This window comes from Echiichthys vipera, assembly GCF_963691815.1.
Source record: "Echiichthys vipera genome assembly, chromosome: 8".
In the NCBI taxonomy this organism is placed as follows: Eukaryota; Metazoa; Chordata; class Actinopteri; order Perciformes; family Trachinidae; genus Echiichthys; species Echiichthys vipera.
Window position 1 is genome coordinate 1,251,242 of NC_139833.1, and position 15,000 is coordinate 1,266,241.

The 15,000-nt window shown below is 50.2% G+C and overlaps 1 protein-coding gene across 3 annotated transcripts in view; it reads right to left on the reverse strand.

Moving 5' to 3' along the window:
- dennd4b (DENN/MADD domain containing 4B) overlaps positions 1 to 15,000 on the reverse strand; it is a 42,460-nt gene that overhangs the window by 286 nt on the left and 27,174 nt on the right. For all 3 annotated transcript variants that reach the window (XM_083918100.1, XM_083918101.1, XM_083918099.1), the window contains 13 exons: positions 14,793 to 14,921; positions 14,145 to 14,289; positions 13,913 to 14,068; positions 12,521 to 12,758; positions 11,378 to 11,672; positions 11,183 to 11,287; positions 10,008 to 10,183; positions 7,707 to 7,842; positions 7,140 to 7,379; positions 6,385 to 6,481; positions 6,090 to 6,255; positions 4,527 to 4,585; positions 1 to 3,692 (listed from right to left, as the gene is read on the reverse strand). The exon at positions 1 to 3,692 is cut by the window's left edge and continues 286 nt beyond it. In XM_083918100.1, the coding sequence (XP_083774226.1) occupies positions 3,547 to 3,692; positions 4,527 to 4,585; positions 6,090 to 6,255; positions 6,385 to 6,481; positions 7,140 to 7,379; positions 7,707 to 7,842; positions 10,008 to 10,183; positions 11,183 to 11,287; positions 11,378 to 11,672; positions 12,521 to 12,758; positions 13,913 to 14,068; positions 14,145 to 14,289; positions 14,793 to 14,921 (2,088 nt within the window). In that variant the 3' untranslated portion in view covers positions 1 to 3,546. The remainder of the gene's footprint in view (positions 3,693 to 4,526; positions 4,586 to 6,089; positions 6,256 to 6,384; positions 6,482 to 7,139; positions 7,380 to 7,706; positions 7,843 to 10,007; positions 10,184 to 11,182; positions 11,288 to 11,377; positions 11,673 to 12,520; positions 12,759 to 13,912; positions 14,069 to 14,144; positions 14,290 to 14,792; positions 14,922 to 15,000) is intronic.

Genomic DNA, 15,000 nt, shown 5'->3' on the forward strand with positions numbered 1-15,000 from the left:
AGCAGTTTCTCATTGAGCCCCATGTTAAACAGGCCGTTTACACAGCATCATTAAACCTGTTTAAGGACAAAAGAACATTCTAGTCTGTGTGTTTAGCTCAGGTCTCCATGACAACACTGAGGGGGAGGGGCTAGTTTTTATTTTACTGGAGGTTAAAGTTTATGAATAATTAGGGGCGTGGCCTCTTGAGTGACAGCTAGCCTCTGGCCCTCACTTCTCCTCGGAGGTAAACGTCAGCCAGATGGACGTACGCTCCTCCCCCCAACGTCACATACATGCCCTTTTTTGGTCAGAGGAAACGAGGCGGAGTCAAAGTCTGACAGATGGAGACTCCTGTAGGCGAGGACGATTGGATCAAGTTAGAGAACGGACCTGACGGAGTGCGTAGGGACTCTCTCTCGTGCTGTTGCAGAGGTTTGCTGTTATTTCGATCGTATTAATGGTTAAAAAAGACGTTTGGATGCGTTCATCGCCCCGAGCTAACCACTGTTAGCCCTTTGAGGCTGTTAGCGACTCTCCGGGCGTTCTCTCTTCACGGTTGATCAACAAAAAAACTGTCTCCGTGGATTATTTAAAGTGTTTAATGCTGAAAAACACCCGTTGGGCGCTTGAATCCCTCCTTAAATCACCTTTAAACCTCCTTTAATTCACATCAAAAGGGAAAAACATGCTAAAAAACATACGTAGGCCGTAATCTTCGTCAGCTGAGAGCGTCCCAACTCCTGCCTGATAAAATAACCTTTAACTGTCACATTATTACACAGACTCTCTGTGTTTCATTCAGTCACACAGAACGTTTCAGTCATGACGCAGATTCTCAGACCTCGCTGTGGTCGAGCGGCAACCTCGTACGAAACACGAGCTCGGTTTTAAAAACACTCTCACTGGTTAAAACGTGAAGAGCGACGATGACACTGATTTATGGAGAGAAATGAAAACGACACAGTGTGGAGGTACGAGGTTTCTGCCCGACAGCGACAGAAACGTGCGATAGATCGTGATAATCAGTCGTTAGTGCAACAACGTGAGGCTCTTTTCATCTGAATTATAAATGTTAACGAGTTTAAAGAGAGGATTTTGCTGAGTCGTGACATCACTGAGGAGTTCAGGCGTCTCCAGCAGCTCAAAGCCTTCGCACAGTGAGTTTCTACCACAGGTAAAAACCACTTTCTCCTGTTTAAAAGAAGCCAAAATCAGGTTTGAACTGATGGAGAAACTGTTTTTTTTTTTATGGGAAAGAAGGAAATCACAGTTCGGTGGATCGACTCCGTCCTCAGCGCTTCGTCTGAACGACTCAGAAACGACTTCTTTAAAGTGAAAGTCAGGCGTAAAATCATCCCAGGGTCTTTTTCTGCACTTAAATCATCAAAAAATCCACAGTTTTTTCACTATTTACGGAGAAATTCAGGAGAGATGCTAACAGCCGGACGTGGCTAACAGTGATTAGCTCGGGGCAGTACGGTGAAGGCATTCAAAGGTCTTTTTTAACCACTAATGCTGCTGAAAATAACAGCAAACCTCTGCAGCAGCATGAGAAGAGTCCCTACACACAAAACAAAGCAGCAATGGGCTCCTTCCACTGTAATGGACTTTACTATGAGAGGAGCTGGTACAGGGGCCAGTAGGTAAGTCTTTAAAACACTCTTTAATAAACTCTGGCTTCACTAACTACGCTGATGACGCTTTGGTTTGTGTGTAGGGACTCTTTGAATGCCTTCACCGTACTGTCCCGAGCTAACCACTGTTAGCCACGTCCGACTGCTGTTTCTCAATCACCACGTAAACACCGTCCCCCGGGTCAAATCAGAGTCCTCATACCCAGGTTAACAGACCTAGAGAACTCCTTCAGTCCCTGATTCTTCCTCCCGGAAACAGTTGCATCGTTATCAGGTTTCTCGTCTGCGCGTGCTCCCCTAACCCACTGCAGTGGCTTGAGACCCGGAAACAGAATAAACCAGGAAGCAACGGCGCCGAAAACAACATGAAAAAACAACAACAATAGAGCGTTCCCTTTAAACCCAGGGAGGACGTCACCGTGGCGACCAGCATCTCTACCAAGAAGAGCCGTTTGTGTCCTGGTTGTGTCCAAAAGTCGGCCATTTTGCCCACGCTGGTGATTGTGACAAAGGTGAAGGTGGAAATAAAGGCGTGTTCAGAGCAGCCGGGTGTTGGTGGAGCTCCACCTACTCTACGTGTGTGTGTGTGTGTGTGTGTGTGTGTGTGTGTGTGTGTGTGTGTGTGTACCGGAGGAAGAGTTACTCCCTCATTTTACCATTCAACCCCCGCACATGGACACCAGGGACCTTCAGTCAGCTGGTTGTTCCCTGAACCGGGGGAAGAACGCTTTAGGGAACTGATGGGACTGGAAACGCACTGAGGGTAAGCTAATCAGTGTTAGCCACCGCCAGCTGTTAGCGACTCTCCCGGTTTTCTCTGTTTATAGTTGTAACATGAAAGAAACTGTCTCCATGGCTCATGTGATGACTTTAAGACCCTGGGAGGATTTTAAGAGAAACTAAGAGACGTCCTGCAAACTCTGACTCTCCTGGTCCGAACGCTGACGGCCGTTTCCTTCCAGTTCCAATGTCCACGACGTTCGTTAGTGAGTGAGTTAGTGAGTTAGTGAGTTAGTGGGTCGGACACGATCACGCTGGAAGAATTATCTTTAAACGGTCGGAGCTTCGTGTTCAAACTCTGGAGGACTTCAAAGGAGAGAGGAGAGGATCAAGAGGGAGTTTCAGGGGGTTTGAAGGTTCCTGCGTCTCGTTTGATGATGATGCACGTTTGTGTCAGTCTTTAGTTTCCCTTTTTACAAACAAACCTCACCGCGACACACACACACACACACACACACACACACACACACACACACACACACGCACACACACACACACACACACACCCACACAGACAGACGGAGAGACGACCACAGGTTTCCTTCTTCAGGTCCCAGAGTTTCACGGATCCTCTGCAGTTTCAATCCTTCTTTTCCAGACAAACTCCTAAAAACTCGTCCTTGGTCACATCTGTAACGTAAATCTGACATCGTTCGACTCCGCGGTTAAAACTTTCCCACTTCCAGTCCTCCAGAAGATTCCCGTCTCCTCCTGGATGTGCATTTAAAAAACAACAAACAAACGAAAGAAGTCCACACCGACACAGCGGATCCCTCTGGACATGCACCAACCCGAGCTTCCACCGCGTTTCCCTGCTTTCACGCCGCAGACGCCGGCGCACGGCGCGTGTTCCTGCGCGCGCTCTCTGGTTCCGGATCGGCTCCGTCGTCATCATCGTCGACTTTCAGGATCTTAAAACGAAGACAAAGAGCTGCTGGGTTCACATCGACGAGGCACACAGAGCGACAGAGGACAGGAAGGACAGGCGCGTGTCGTCACTCCGACATCCACCAGGAGGCAGCAGAGAGGTGAAGACTAAAGCGGGTGAAGGCAGCGGGGGTCCTGGGTGTGCCGTCTCTCCTCCCCCCGCCCTCCCGCTCGCAGGGTCGAGTGCCGCAGGACGAGTCAGGGACGTCGTGTTCCTGGAGCGTCAGCATTCGAGCGGCGGGTGGAAGCTGCGTCTGCAGTCGACGGCCTTGGGGCTGGGGGGCTGCGCCCGCTTCTTACGGAGCTCCTCTCGACCCAGAGTGCCGCTGAGCCGAGAGTACGCCGCCTTGTACTTCTTATCGAACGCAGCTGCAGAGAGAGAGAGAGGAAAGCATTAGAAGTCTGTCTCTCCCCCTGCTGGACATTAGAGAGAATGCAGCTTTAAGTGGAGTCTCCCCCTGCTGGACATTAGAGAGAATGCAGCTTTAAGTGGAGTCTCCTCCTGCTGGACATTAGAGAGAATGCAGCTTTAAGTGGAGTCTCCTCCTGCTGGACATTAGAGAAAATGCAGCTTTAAGTGGAGTCTCCTCCTGCTGGACATTAGAGAGAATGCAGCTTTAAGTGGAGTCTCCTCCTGCTGGACATTAGAGAGAATGCAGCTTTAAGTGGAGTCTCCTCCTGCTGGACATTAAAGAGAATGCAGCTTTAAGTGGAGTCTCCTCCTGCTGGACATTAGAGAGAATGCAGCTTTAAGTGGAGTCTCCTCCTGCTGGACATTAGAGAGAATGCAGCTTTAAGTGGAGTCTCCTCCTGCTGGACATTAGAGAGAATGCAGCTTTAAGTGGAGTCTCCTCCTGCTGGACATTAGAGAGAATGCAGCTTTAAGTGGAGTCTCCTCCTGCTGGACATTAAAGAGAATGCAGCTTTAAGTGGAGTCTCCTCCTGCTGGACATTAGAGAGAATGCAGCTTTAAGTGGAGTCTCCTCCTGCTGGACATTAGAGAGAATGCAGCTTTAAGTGGAGTCTCCTCCTGCTGGACATTAGAGAGAATGCAGCTTTAAGTGGAGTCTCCTACTGCTGGACATTAGAGAGAATGCAGCTTTAAGTGGAGTCTCCTCCTGCTGGACATTAGAGAGAATGCAGCTTTAAGTGGAGTCTCCTCCTGCTGGACATTAGAGAGAATGCAGCTTTAAGTGGACTTACCGACGTGGTCTTTGCCCATCGCTGCCAGAGTGAGGAAGAGGAACTCTCTGTACAAACTCCTGTGAACACAAAACACAAACATCACATCGCTGCGTAAAATACTTTTAATGACGCTTTAAAGTTTCTGTGAAACGTTCAGAAAACTCAGGAAACACAGCTGTCATGTTGGTTTAATACTGTAAAAACAAATAAAAATCATATTTACAATAAGGCTAGCTCGCTGTTGGTAAGCTAATGTTAGCAAGGAGCTAACATTAGACAGCTTAGGTTTCACTGAGCTAACACTAGCAAGGAGCTAACATTAGACAGCTTAGGTTTCACTGAGCTAACACTAGCAAGGAGCTAACGTTAGACAGCTTAGGTTTCACTGAGCTAATGTCCGCCACCTAGCTCTAATTTAGCGACGCTGCATGGATCTGGATCCAGTTTTTTACTACGTCAGCTAGCTAGGAGTTCATCTGCATTAGCGGCTAGCTAACAGTAGCTAACATTAGCAGCTAACAGCTTAATATATCCCTCATGTCAGTGTTTCCTCCAGGATTTTTATCAGCACCGGGGGAAAAGGGTTTTGTTGAGTCCACACACGCTGTGCCTCCGCTACACACACTCTGCAGTGACCCTCAGCCGGCCTGAACCCCAGCACCGGGGGTCTGATCCTGAACCCGAACACCTGGGGTCTGATCCTGAACCCGAACACCTTGGGTCTGATCCTGAACCCCAGCACCGGGGTCTGATCCTGAACCCCAGCACCGGGGTCTGATCCTGAACCCCAGCACCGGGGGTCTGATCCTGAACCCCAGCCCCGGGGGTCTGATCCTGAACCCCAGCACCTGGGGTCTGATCCTGAACCCAAGCCCCGGGGGTCTGATCCTGAACCCCAGCACCGGGGGTCTGATCCTGAACCCCAGCACCGGGGGTCTGATCCTGAACCCCAGCACCGGGGGTCTGATCCTGAACCCCAGCACCAGGGTCTGATCCTGAACCCCAGCACCGGGGTCTGATCCTGAACCCCAGCACCGGGTCTGATCCTGAACCCCAGCACCGGGTCTGATCCTGAACCCCAGCACCGGGGGTCTGATCCCGGACCGCTCAGAGTCCCGCTCTAAAACCATCAATATACAGTTCTCATGTATTTCTGATAAAAGTCTGACCAGTCACTGTATTCGGTCTGAGCTTCCTGTCCGTCATAGTCGCTCCGTTATATTTGCGCTGCCTCATGCTGCGTTCAAGTGCCACGGGAAGTCCAAAGTTTCGGACCTCCAACGAGGCAAAGTGCACTGGAACACCTGTCAGAGTGGAACCTCCTGCTGGCAAACTCAGGGTGGGACGATTCCCCTCGAATTCAACAGTAGGAGGTTTCACTTTGCCTCATTGGAGACCGAAACTTCGGACTTCCCGTGGCGCTCGAACGCAGCATTTCTCTCTCACAGCACGTGTCGGGGGAGGAGGGAGCGTCAGAGGTCAGGCGGGGGGGAGAGGGTGGGAGGGAAAGGGAAGACTCGCGTTGACATTTGACAGGTTCCCAAATCTTTGCGGTGTAAATATCCGGCTGTACGCGCTCACCTCTGCGTCCAGGCGGCGCCGGGCTGTTTGGCGAGCGTGTCCAGGAAGAGCGCGACGGCTTTGTGCACCTCGTTCATGCCGACCCACCGCAGCACCTCCTCCAGGAAGGCCAGAGTGAACGGGTGGTTGTGTCTCCGCCAGCTGTAGCTCCTCATCGGGACGCCACCTGGTGGGAGAAGAGGGGGGGTGGAGAAAAGGCCGGGTGAGAACGAGTCTCCCACGCACACACACACACACACACACGCACACGCACACACACACACACACGAACATGCAGCCCTGAGGTGAGTCTTACTGTGGATCCTCCAGAGGATGTAGAGGGGGGGCCACTGGTCGGTGTCCGGGGTCAGGGTGTCCCAGAGCAGCCTGACCCTCACCGCGGAGCTCTCCGCCTGGGAAACACACCAAGAGACGTTATTTTAGAGCGATGATGACGTTATTCGTCCACGAAGGGAAATTAGTTTGTTGCATCATTCTGGAAACACTGAATATGAGACAATACAACAGAATAAAGTAATAAAAATAAGAATATCTGGGTGTAAGACATCAGGAGAAGCACAGAACGGATCATTGGTGTAAAAAAACATGAATAAAAGAAGCAAAAATATCAAACTAGTGTTTAAACAAGTTTCTTCTTTACAGTTCGATTTGATGACGTTTTATTTTGAAAGTTTTTTGAGAAAATTAAACATTTTAACTCTTTTTTTCTGTCTGAACGTGAAAAAAATAAAGAAAATTAAGAAAACAAACTGATTTAATCGAATATGAGCGACTCTTCTCACTCATTTACATTAAAATAATCATTAAACCATTAAAATATAAACCAAAATAAAAAGGTTTTTGTTTAGAAAGCAACAAAAAATGAAATAAAATAAAATTAAAATAAATTAAGATGTAAAAATAAAGGAATATAAAAAACATAATAAAGTGTTGATGATCAAAGTGAATTTGTGTCTAATAAAAATGTATGAAATGCTCCGGTACGAGACAGAAACCACGCACGTGGAGCGTCCCGTCACACGTGTCCCGTCCCGTCCCGCGGCGCCGTACCTGCGTGAGCTGGCTGACCAGGGGCGAGGCGCGGACCAGCTGCAGCAGGTTGGTGGGCAGCCCCAGGCGCTGGAAGTACCACACCAGGTTCCAGAAGATGATGGAGTGGTTGTCCAGGAACTGAGGCTGGGCCAGGACCGCCTCGCCCTCGTTCTCCAGCAGACTCTCCAGCTCCTTCCTCAGCACCAGGGGGCTCAGGTAGGCCACCGACACCTGCGGGGCGCCGCCCACCGACGAACCCTGGGGGAGGGACGGGGGGGGGAGAGGCCGTCAGCGGGACGGGGGGGAGGTAATGAAGGTAACAGTAAAGGTACGGAGGGACGAGAGGATGCACAGAAACATTCAGGCCCCGTTTACGGGACAGCGCTCGCAGGTGAAAACAACTAAAAACAGACGTAAAACACCACAAAAAGACGACAAAACGACTAAAAACAGACACAAAACACCACAAAAACATGACAAAACAACGTCATCTGAACAGGACCTTAAAGTTTGTGTGTGTGTGTGTGTGTGTGTGTGTGCGTTTGTGCGTGCGTGCGTGCGTGCGTGCGTGCGTGCGTGTGTTACCGTGGTGGTTCTGCTGTTCTCAGAGTAGCTGCTGGTCTCGGAGCTGGAGTCTTCACTCAGACCGTTGCACTGACCACTGGGGGGCCTCACCGCGCTCTCCACCTCGTCCTCCGCGTTCCAGTTGGTTCGTTCCACGCTGCGAGAAAAGGACGAGGACGCTGTTTACAGTGACAGTGAACGCACCACAGACACCGGACTGCCCTGCAGTTATTACAGACACCTGAACTCACCACAGACGCTGGACTGTCCTGCAGTTATTACAGACACCTGAACTCACCACAGACGCTGGACTGTCCTGCAGTTATTACAGACACCTGAACTCACCACAGACGCTGGACTGTCCTGCAGTTATTACAGACACCTGAACTCACCACAGACACTCCACTGTCCTGCATTTATTACAGACACCTGAACTCACCACAGACACTGGACTATCCTGCAGTTATTACAGACAGTGAACTCACCGCAGACACTGGACTGTCCTGCAGTTATTACAGACAGTGAACTCACCACAGACACTCCACTGTCCTGCAGTTATTACAGACAGTGAACTAACCACAGACACTGGACTGTCCTGCAGTTATTACAGACACCTGAACTCACCAAAGACACTGGACTGTCCTGCTGTTATTACAGACACTTGAACTCACCACAGTCACTCCACTGTCCTGCAGTTATTACAGACAGTGAACTAACCACAGACACTGGACTGTCCTGCAGTTATTACAGACACCTGAACTCACCACAGACACTGGACTGTCCTGCAGTTATTACAGACAGTGAACTCACCACAGACACTGGACTGTCCTGCAGTTATTACAGACAGTGAACTCACCACAGACACTGGACTGTCCTGCAGTTATTACAGACAGTGAACTCACCACAGACACTGGACTGTCCTGCAGTTATTACAGACAGTGAACTCACCACAGACACTGGACTGTCCTGCAGTTATTACAGACAGTGAACTCACCACAGACACTGGACTGTCCTGCAGTTATTACAGACAGTGAACTCACCACAGACACTGGACTGTCCTGCAGTTATTACAGACAGTGAACTCACCACAGACACTGGACTGTCCTGCAGTTATTACAGACAGTGAACTCACCACAGACACCGGACTGTCCTGCAGTTATTACAGACAGTGAACTCACCACAGACACTCCACTGTCCTGCAGTTATAACAGACAGTGAACTCACCACAGACACTCCACTGTCCTGCTGTTATTATAGACAGTGAACTCACCGCAGACACTGGACTGTCCTGCAGTTATTACAGACAGTGAACTCACCACAGACACTGGACTGTCCTGCAGTTATTACAGACAGTGAACTCACCACAGACACTCCACTGTCCTGCAATTATTATAGACAGTGAACTCACCGCAGACACTGGACTGTCCTGCAGTTATTACAGACAGTGAACTCACCACAGACACTGGACTGTCCTGCAGTTATTACAGACAGTGAACTCACCACAGACACTGGACTGTCCTGCAGTTATTACAGACAGTGAACTCACCACAGACACTGGACTGTCCTGCAGTTATTACAGACAGTGAACTCACCACAGACACTGGACTGTCCTGCAGTTATTACAGACAGTGAACTCACCACAGACACTGGACTGTCCTGCAGTTATTACAGACAGTGAACTCACCACAGACACTGGACTGTCCTGCAGTTATTACAGACAGTGAACTCACCACAGACACTGGACTGTCCTGCAGTTATTACAGACAGTAAACTCACCACAGACACTCAACTGTCCTGCAGTTATTACAGACACCTGAACTCACCACAGACACTGGACTGTCCTGCAGTTATTACAGACAGTGAACTCACCACAGACACTCCACTGTCCTGCAGTTATAACAGACAGTGAACTCACCACAGACACTCCACTGTCCTGCTGTTATTATAGACAGTGAACTCACCGCAGACACTGGACTGTCCTGCAATTATTACAGACAGTGAACTCACCACAGACACTCCACTGTCCTGCAGTTATAACAGACAGTGAACTCACCACAGACACTTCACTGTCCTGCAGTTATTAGAGACACCTGAACGCACCACAGACACCGGACTGTCCTGCAGTTATTACAGACAGTGAACTCACCACAGAAACTCCACTGTCCTGCAGTTATTACAGACAGTGAACTCACCACAGACACTGGACTGTCCTGCAGTTATTACAGACAGTGAACTCACCACAGACACTGGACTGTCCTGCAGTTATTACAGACAGTGAACTCACCACAGACCAGGATCTGGTTTAGTGGTGGCGGTCCGTACCTGCCGACGGGTCCGGGGTCGCAGATCTCGGCGTTCAGGAAGGGGACGAAGGAGGCGCAGCAGAACGGGCAGGACGAGTTCAGGTTGGAGTCGTCTGACGTCCAGCCGGCCATGATCTCCTCATCGTACACCAGCGAGTTACAGCTGCGACACAGAGAGCAGCTGGACATCAGCACCTGGACGCAGGGAGGAGAGAGGCTCAGCACTCAACACGTGAAAATGCTACCACTTTTATTTTGAAAATACTACGACTTTAGTCTGAAACGCTACGACTTTAGTCTGAAACGCTACGACTTTAGTCTGAAACTCTACGACTTTAGTCTGAAACGCTACGACTTTAGTCTGAAACACTACGACTTTAGTCTGAAACGCTACGACTTTAGACTGAAACGCTACGACTTTAGTCTGAAACTCTACGACTTTAGTCTGAAACGCTACGACTTTAGTCTGAAACACTACGACTTTAGTCTGAAAACACTACGACTTTAGTCTGAAACGCTACGACTTTAGTCTGAAAACACTACGACTTTAGTCTGAAACGCTACGACTTTAGTCTGAAACTCTACGACTTTAGTCTGAAACGCTACGACTTTAGTCTGAAACACTACGACTTTAGTCTGAAAACACTACGACTTTAGTCTGAAACGCTACGACTTTAGTCTGAAAACACTACGACTTTAGTCTGAAAACACTACGACTTTAGTCTGAAACGCTACGACTTTAGTCTGAAACACTACGACTTTAGTCTGAAACGCTACGACTTTAGTCTGAAACACTACGACTTTAGTCTGAAACGCTACGACTTTAGTCTGAAAACACTACGACTTTAGTCTGAAACGCTACGACTTTAGTCTGAAACGCTACGACTTTAGTCTGAAACACGACTTTAGTATGAAACACTACGACTTTAGTCTGAAAACACTACGACTTTAGTCTGAAAACACTACGACTTTAGTCTGAAACGCTACGACTTTAGTCTGAAACACTACGACTTTAGTCTGAAACGCTACGACTTTAGTCTGAAACGCTACGACTTTAGTCTGAAACACTACGACTTTAGTCTGAAACACGACTTTAGTCTGAAACACTACGACTTTAGTCTGAAACGCTACGACTTTAGTCTGAAAACACGAACACACAACAAAAGCACGCTAGCTTCCGGACGACCTGTTTACCTCGAGCCCCGCCCCCTCTTGGTTGGCGTCCCAGGACCGGCGCAGCGGGTAGGCTGGGCCGGGCGTGTCCGTCAGGTCCAGGTCACTTCCTACAGACAGCGAACTCTGTAAAGACGACACAGACCCGGTTTGATTAGAGCGGAGCAGCGTGAACGTCAGCGCGGGGGAAAGTACCGGAGAACGAAGCTAACGCACCTCGGAGGTGGCGCTGACCAGCCTGTCTTTGGCCTTCAGCAGCGTCTCAGCCACCTGAGCCTTCCTGGACGGCCTCTGCTCCGACACCCTTCGTCCTATCCCCCCTCCTCCTCCTCCTCCTCGTGGTCGCCGGTCGTCCACGCTGGCGGCGCGTCGCACCGACGATCGGTGTCTCGTCGGAGTGAGGAGCTGCTGGAGCTTCCCCGCCAGACCTCCTCGGCTCGGGGAGGACACGTGGTTGTAGTTCTCGTCGACGGCCTTACTTCTGCCGGCCGGGTCTCGAGCTCCTGCAGGTCTGCGGGTCGAACAGAGGAAACACAGGTGTGACGGGCGTTATGCTGAGTAACGGCGTCCGTTCCAGCCCTAAGCGCCTGCTGTCTGGAGCTCTGCGTGCAGAACAGCAGCGACCGTGTGGACGCAAATGTCCGCTCCTGAACGACCACCTTCTCTTGAGTCATTAAATGCACCTGAATTCATGAACAGTGCTGCGTTCAAGTGCCGTGGGAGGTCGGAACATTCGGACCTCAGTCTCGGAAAAGTGCACTCGGTACACTTGGAACCACAACCAACCCCCGACCTCCCCCAGATAAGACGCTGCTCCTTTGCGTTGAAAGGAGCCAGTTGAGGTGGTTCAGGATCATCTGGTAAGGATGAACCCTGGGCGCCTCCCTAGGGAGGTGTTCCAGGCACGTCCAGCTGGGAGGAGGCCTCGGGGAAGACCCAGGACCAGGTGGAGAGATTAGATCTCCACACTGGCCTGGGAACGCCTCAGGATCCCCCAGTTAGAGCTGGTTAATGTGGCCCGGGAAAGGGAAGTTTGGGGTCCCCTGCTAAAGCTGCTGCCCCTGAGACTTGATCCAGGATCAGAGGCTGGAGCTGCTACCCCTGAGACCTGATCCAGGATCAGAGACTGGAGCTGCTGCCCGAGACCTGATCCAGGATCAGAGGCTGGAGCTGCTGCCCCTGAGACCTGATCCAGGATCAGAGGCTGGAGCTGCTGCCCCTGAGACCTGATCCAGGATCAGAGGCTGGAGCTGCCGCCCCTGAGACCTGATCCAGGACCAGAGGCTGGAGCTGCTGAGACCTGATCCAGGATCAGAGGCTGAACTGTTAATATAAAAAGCAGGAGGAGTGGTGACTGACCTGCCGTCTCGCTCTGCCGGCTGACAGCTGCAGTCCGGCTCGGAGTCGGCCGACTCGGCACAGTCTTTGTAGAAGGTGGAGAGGCAGACGTCGCTCCGCCGGACCAGGACACCGGCGGGGGGCGCCGGGGGCGGGGTGGAGGTGTCTCTGCGTCCCATCGGAGGCTTACGGGAGACGCCGTCAGCGCAGCCGTTGGTCCCCGCGTTACGGAGGACGGCCTTCTTGCAGAGCTTCAGTTCTGTGGGACGGAGAGGAGAGGGAGGAGTTTGAAAAAGGAAAAACAGCTCAAAACATCCTGAGCACGGCGTCAAGAAAGTCCCGACAATGGAAGCGAAACAGCAACTCTTATTTTAGTTCATATCCACTGTTTCGATTGATTTTGATTGAGATGAGCCGGCAGAGTAAGATTCACGCCGCTTCACGGCTTCGGTCAGGAACGACGGAGTCACCGGTGAGAGTCGACGGTGTTACACTGAACACAAGTTGTAGTTTACAGCGGTGGAAGTTTATCGTCAATGACGTCCAACATCACCGGAGAATGAACAGAACTGGTGGTGCATACATTTACGCTAGCTACATAACCTACGTTAGTTATGTAAGCTATGCTAGTTACGTAAGCTACGCTAGTTACGTAAGCTATGCTAGTTACGTAAGCTATGCTAGTTACGTAAGCTACGCTAGTTACGTAAACTACGCTAGTTATGCAACTACGTACTACGCAAATAACTGGCGTAACACTAAATAAACAGGCGGAACTTAGAGAATTCACAACATTCACGACTTTGATCTTGAAATATTCCGACTTTTAGTCTCAAAATCTATTCTAACTTCTTGTCTCCAAATATTCAGATTTTCATTCCTAAAATATTCTGGCTTTCAGTTTAAAAATATTCCGACTTTAATTATCAAAACTTTGCGATTTTCAGTCTTGAAATATTCCCGCTTTTGGTTTCAAATTATTCCGATTTTAATCTCAAATGACTGCTTTTTAGTTGAAGATATTCAGATTTTCGGTCTTGAAGTTTACAGACTTTTGATCTCGAAAAATTCTGACATTTAGTTTAAAAACATTCCGACTTTTGGTCTCGAAACACGACTTCAAGTTGCGGACAGGAAGCCGACGTCAATGCTGTAGTCAAGTCTCTGCCAACAGCTGCAGACTTGATTCTTATTCGATTCTGGAGATGGGAGAGGGGCCGGACGTATCAGCCAGAACACATGAAACATGACTTTGGCAGATTCGTCCGGTGCCCAGGGAAGTCGACTTATATCGGACACACAAGCGGTTCCAGGAAAGTGTCCACGACGGTTCACGCGGCATCGTGGCTGCACGACCCGTACAAGTCCACAGCTGTCGGCGGAGTGAGGAAGTATATGAACGTAGACACGTACTGTCGGTCGGCGTCTTCATGCTGTTCAGGCTGGTGCTCTTCACCAGAGCGCCCGTCAGGGACTCGTGACTGGAGCTTTCAGACAGGCCGCTCCAGCTGGACTGACGAATCAGAGCGGAGTGGGGGCGGAGCCTGTGATCGGACTCCGTGGTCGCTTCTTTAACAGAAAACAGAATAACTTCATTAACGATACGTAAGATACGTGGTTTTCACCGCACAGGAAGTGAACTGACCTCCACGTGACCCCACGGAGCCGCTCTTCTGGCGCCGTTTGAGCGGCTGCCTGAACTGGGCCACGGCCAACAGGACGTTCCTCAGTTTGGCCCAGCGGAGACGTCCTCCCTGACTGGAGGACGGCCACTTACTCTCCAGCACTGCCTGAGGACAGAGGACAGAAGACACGTGTTTCTATTTCAGCTCCAGCAGGGACCCCAAACTTCCCTTTCCCGGGCCACATTAACCAGCTCTAACTGGGGGATCCTGAGGCGTTCCCAGGCCAGTGTGGAGATCTAATCTCTCCACCTGGTCCTGGGTCTTCCCCGAGGCCTCCTCCCAGCCAAATCATGACAAAAGAACACTTTACAGAGTAGGTAAAGTCCACACTCTATGACTTATTTATGATTTACACAGACACAACATGAGGTCGCACTCTCTGGTGCCCCGACCGAGGATTTTCGCGGTCAACAAGTGGTCGCCATTTAAAACGAAACGACTAGTCGAGGCATATAGATGTTTATATATCAATGAAATTCAACTATTTGGGGGCAGCCCTATATATGTAAATGTGTGAATGTGAGTGTGTGTGTGTGTGTGTGTGTGTGTGTGTGTGTGTGTGTGTGTGTGTGTGTGTGTGTGTGTGTATATAGATAGTGTTTCTGGACCTTGTTGTAGTATCCGTAGGTGATGGTGTTGGGTGTTATTCCAGCTTTCTTCATCTCCAGCAGGACTCGAACGGCGAGTACGGGCTGACCGTACAGACCGCACAGCTGCATCAGGATCCTGTAACACACCTGAAACACACAGACACACACCTGAAGCACACACCTGAAGCACACAGACACACACCTGAAACCCACAGACACACACCTG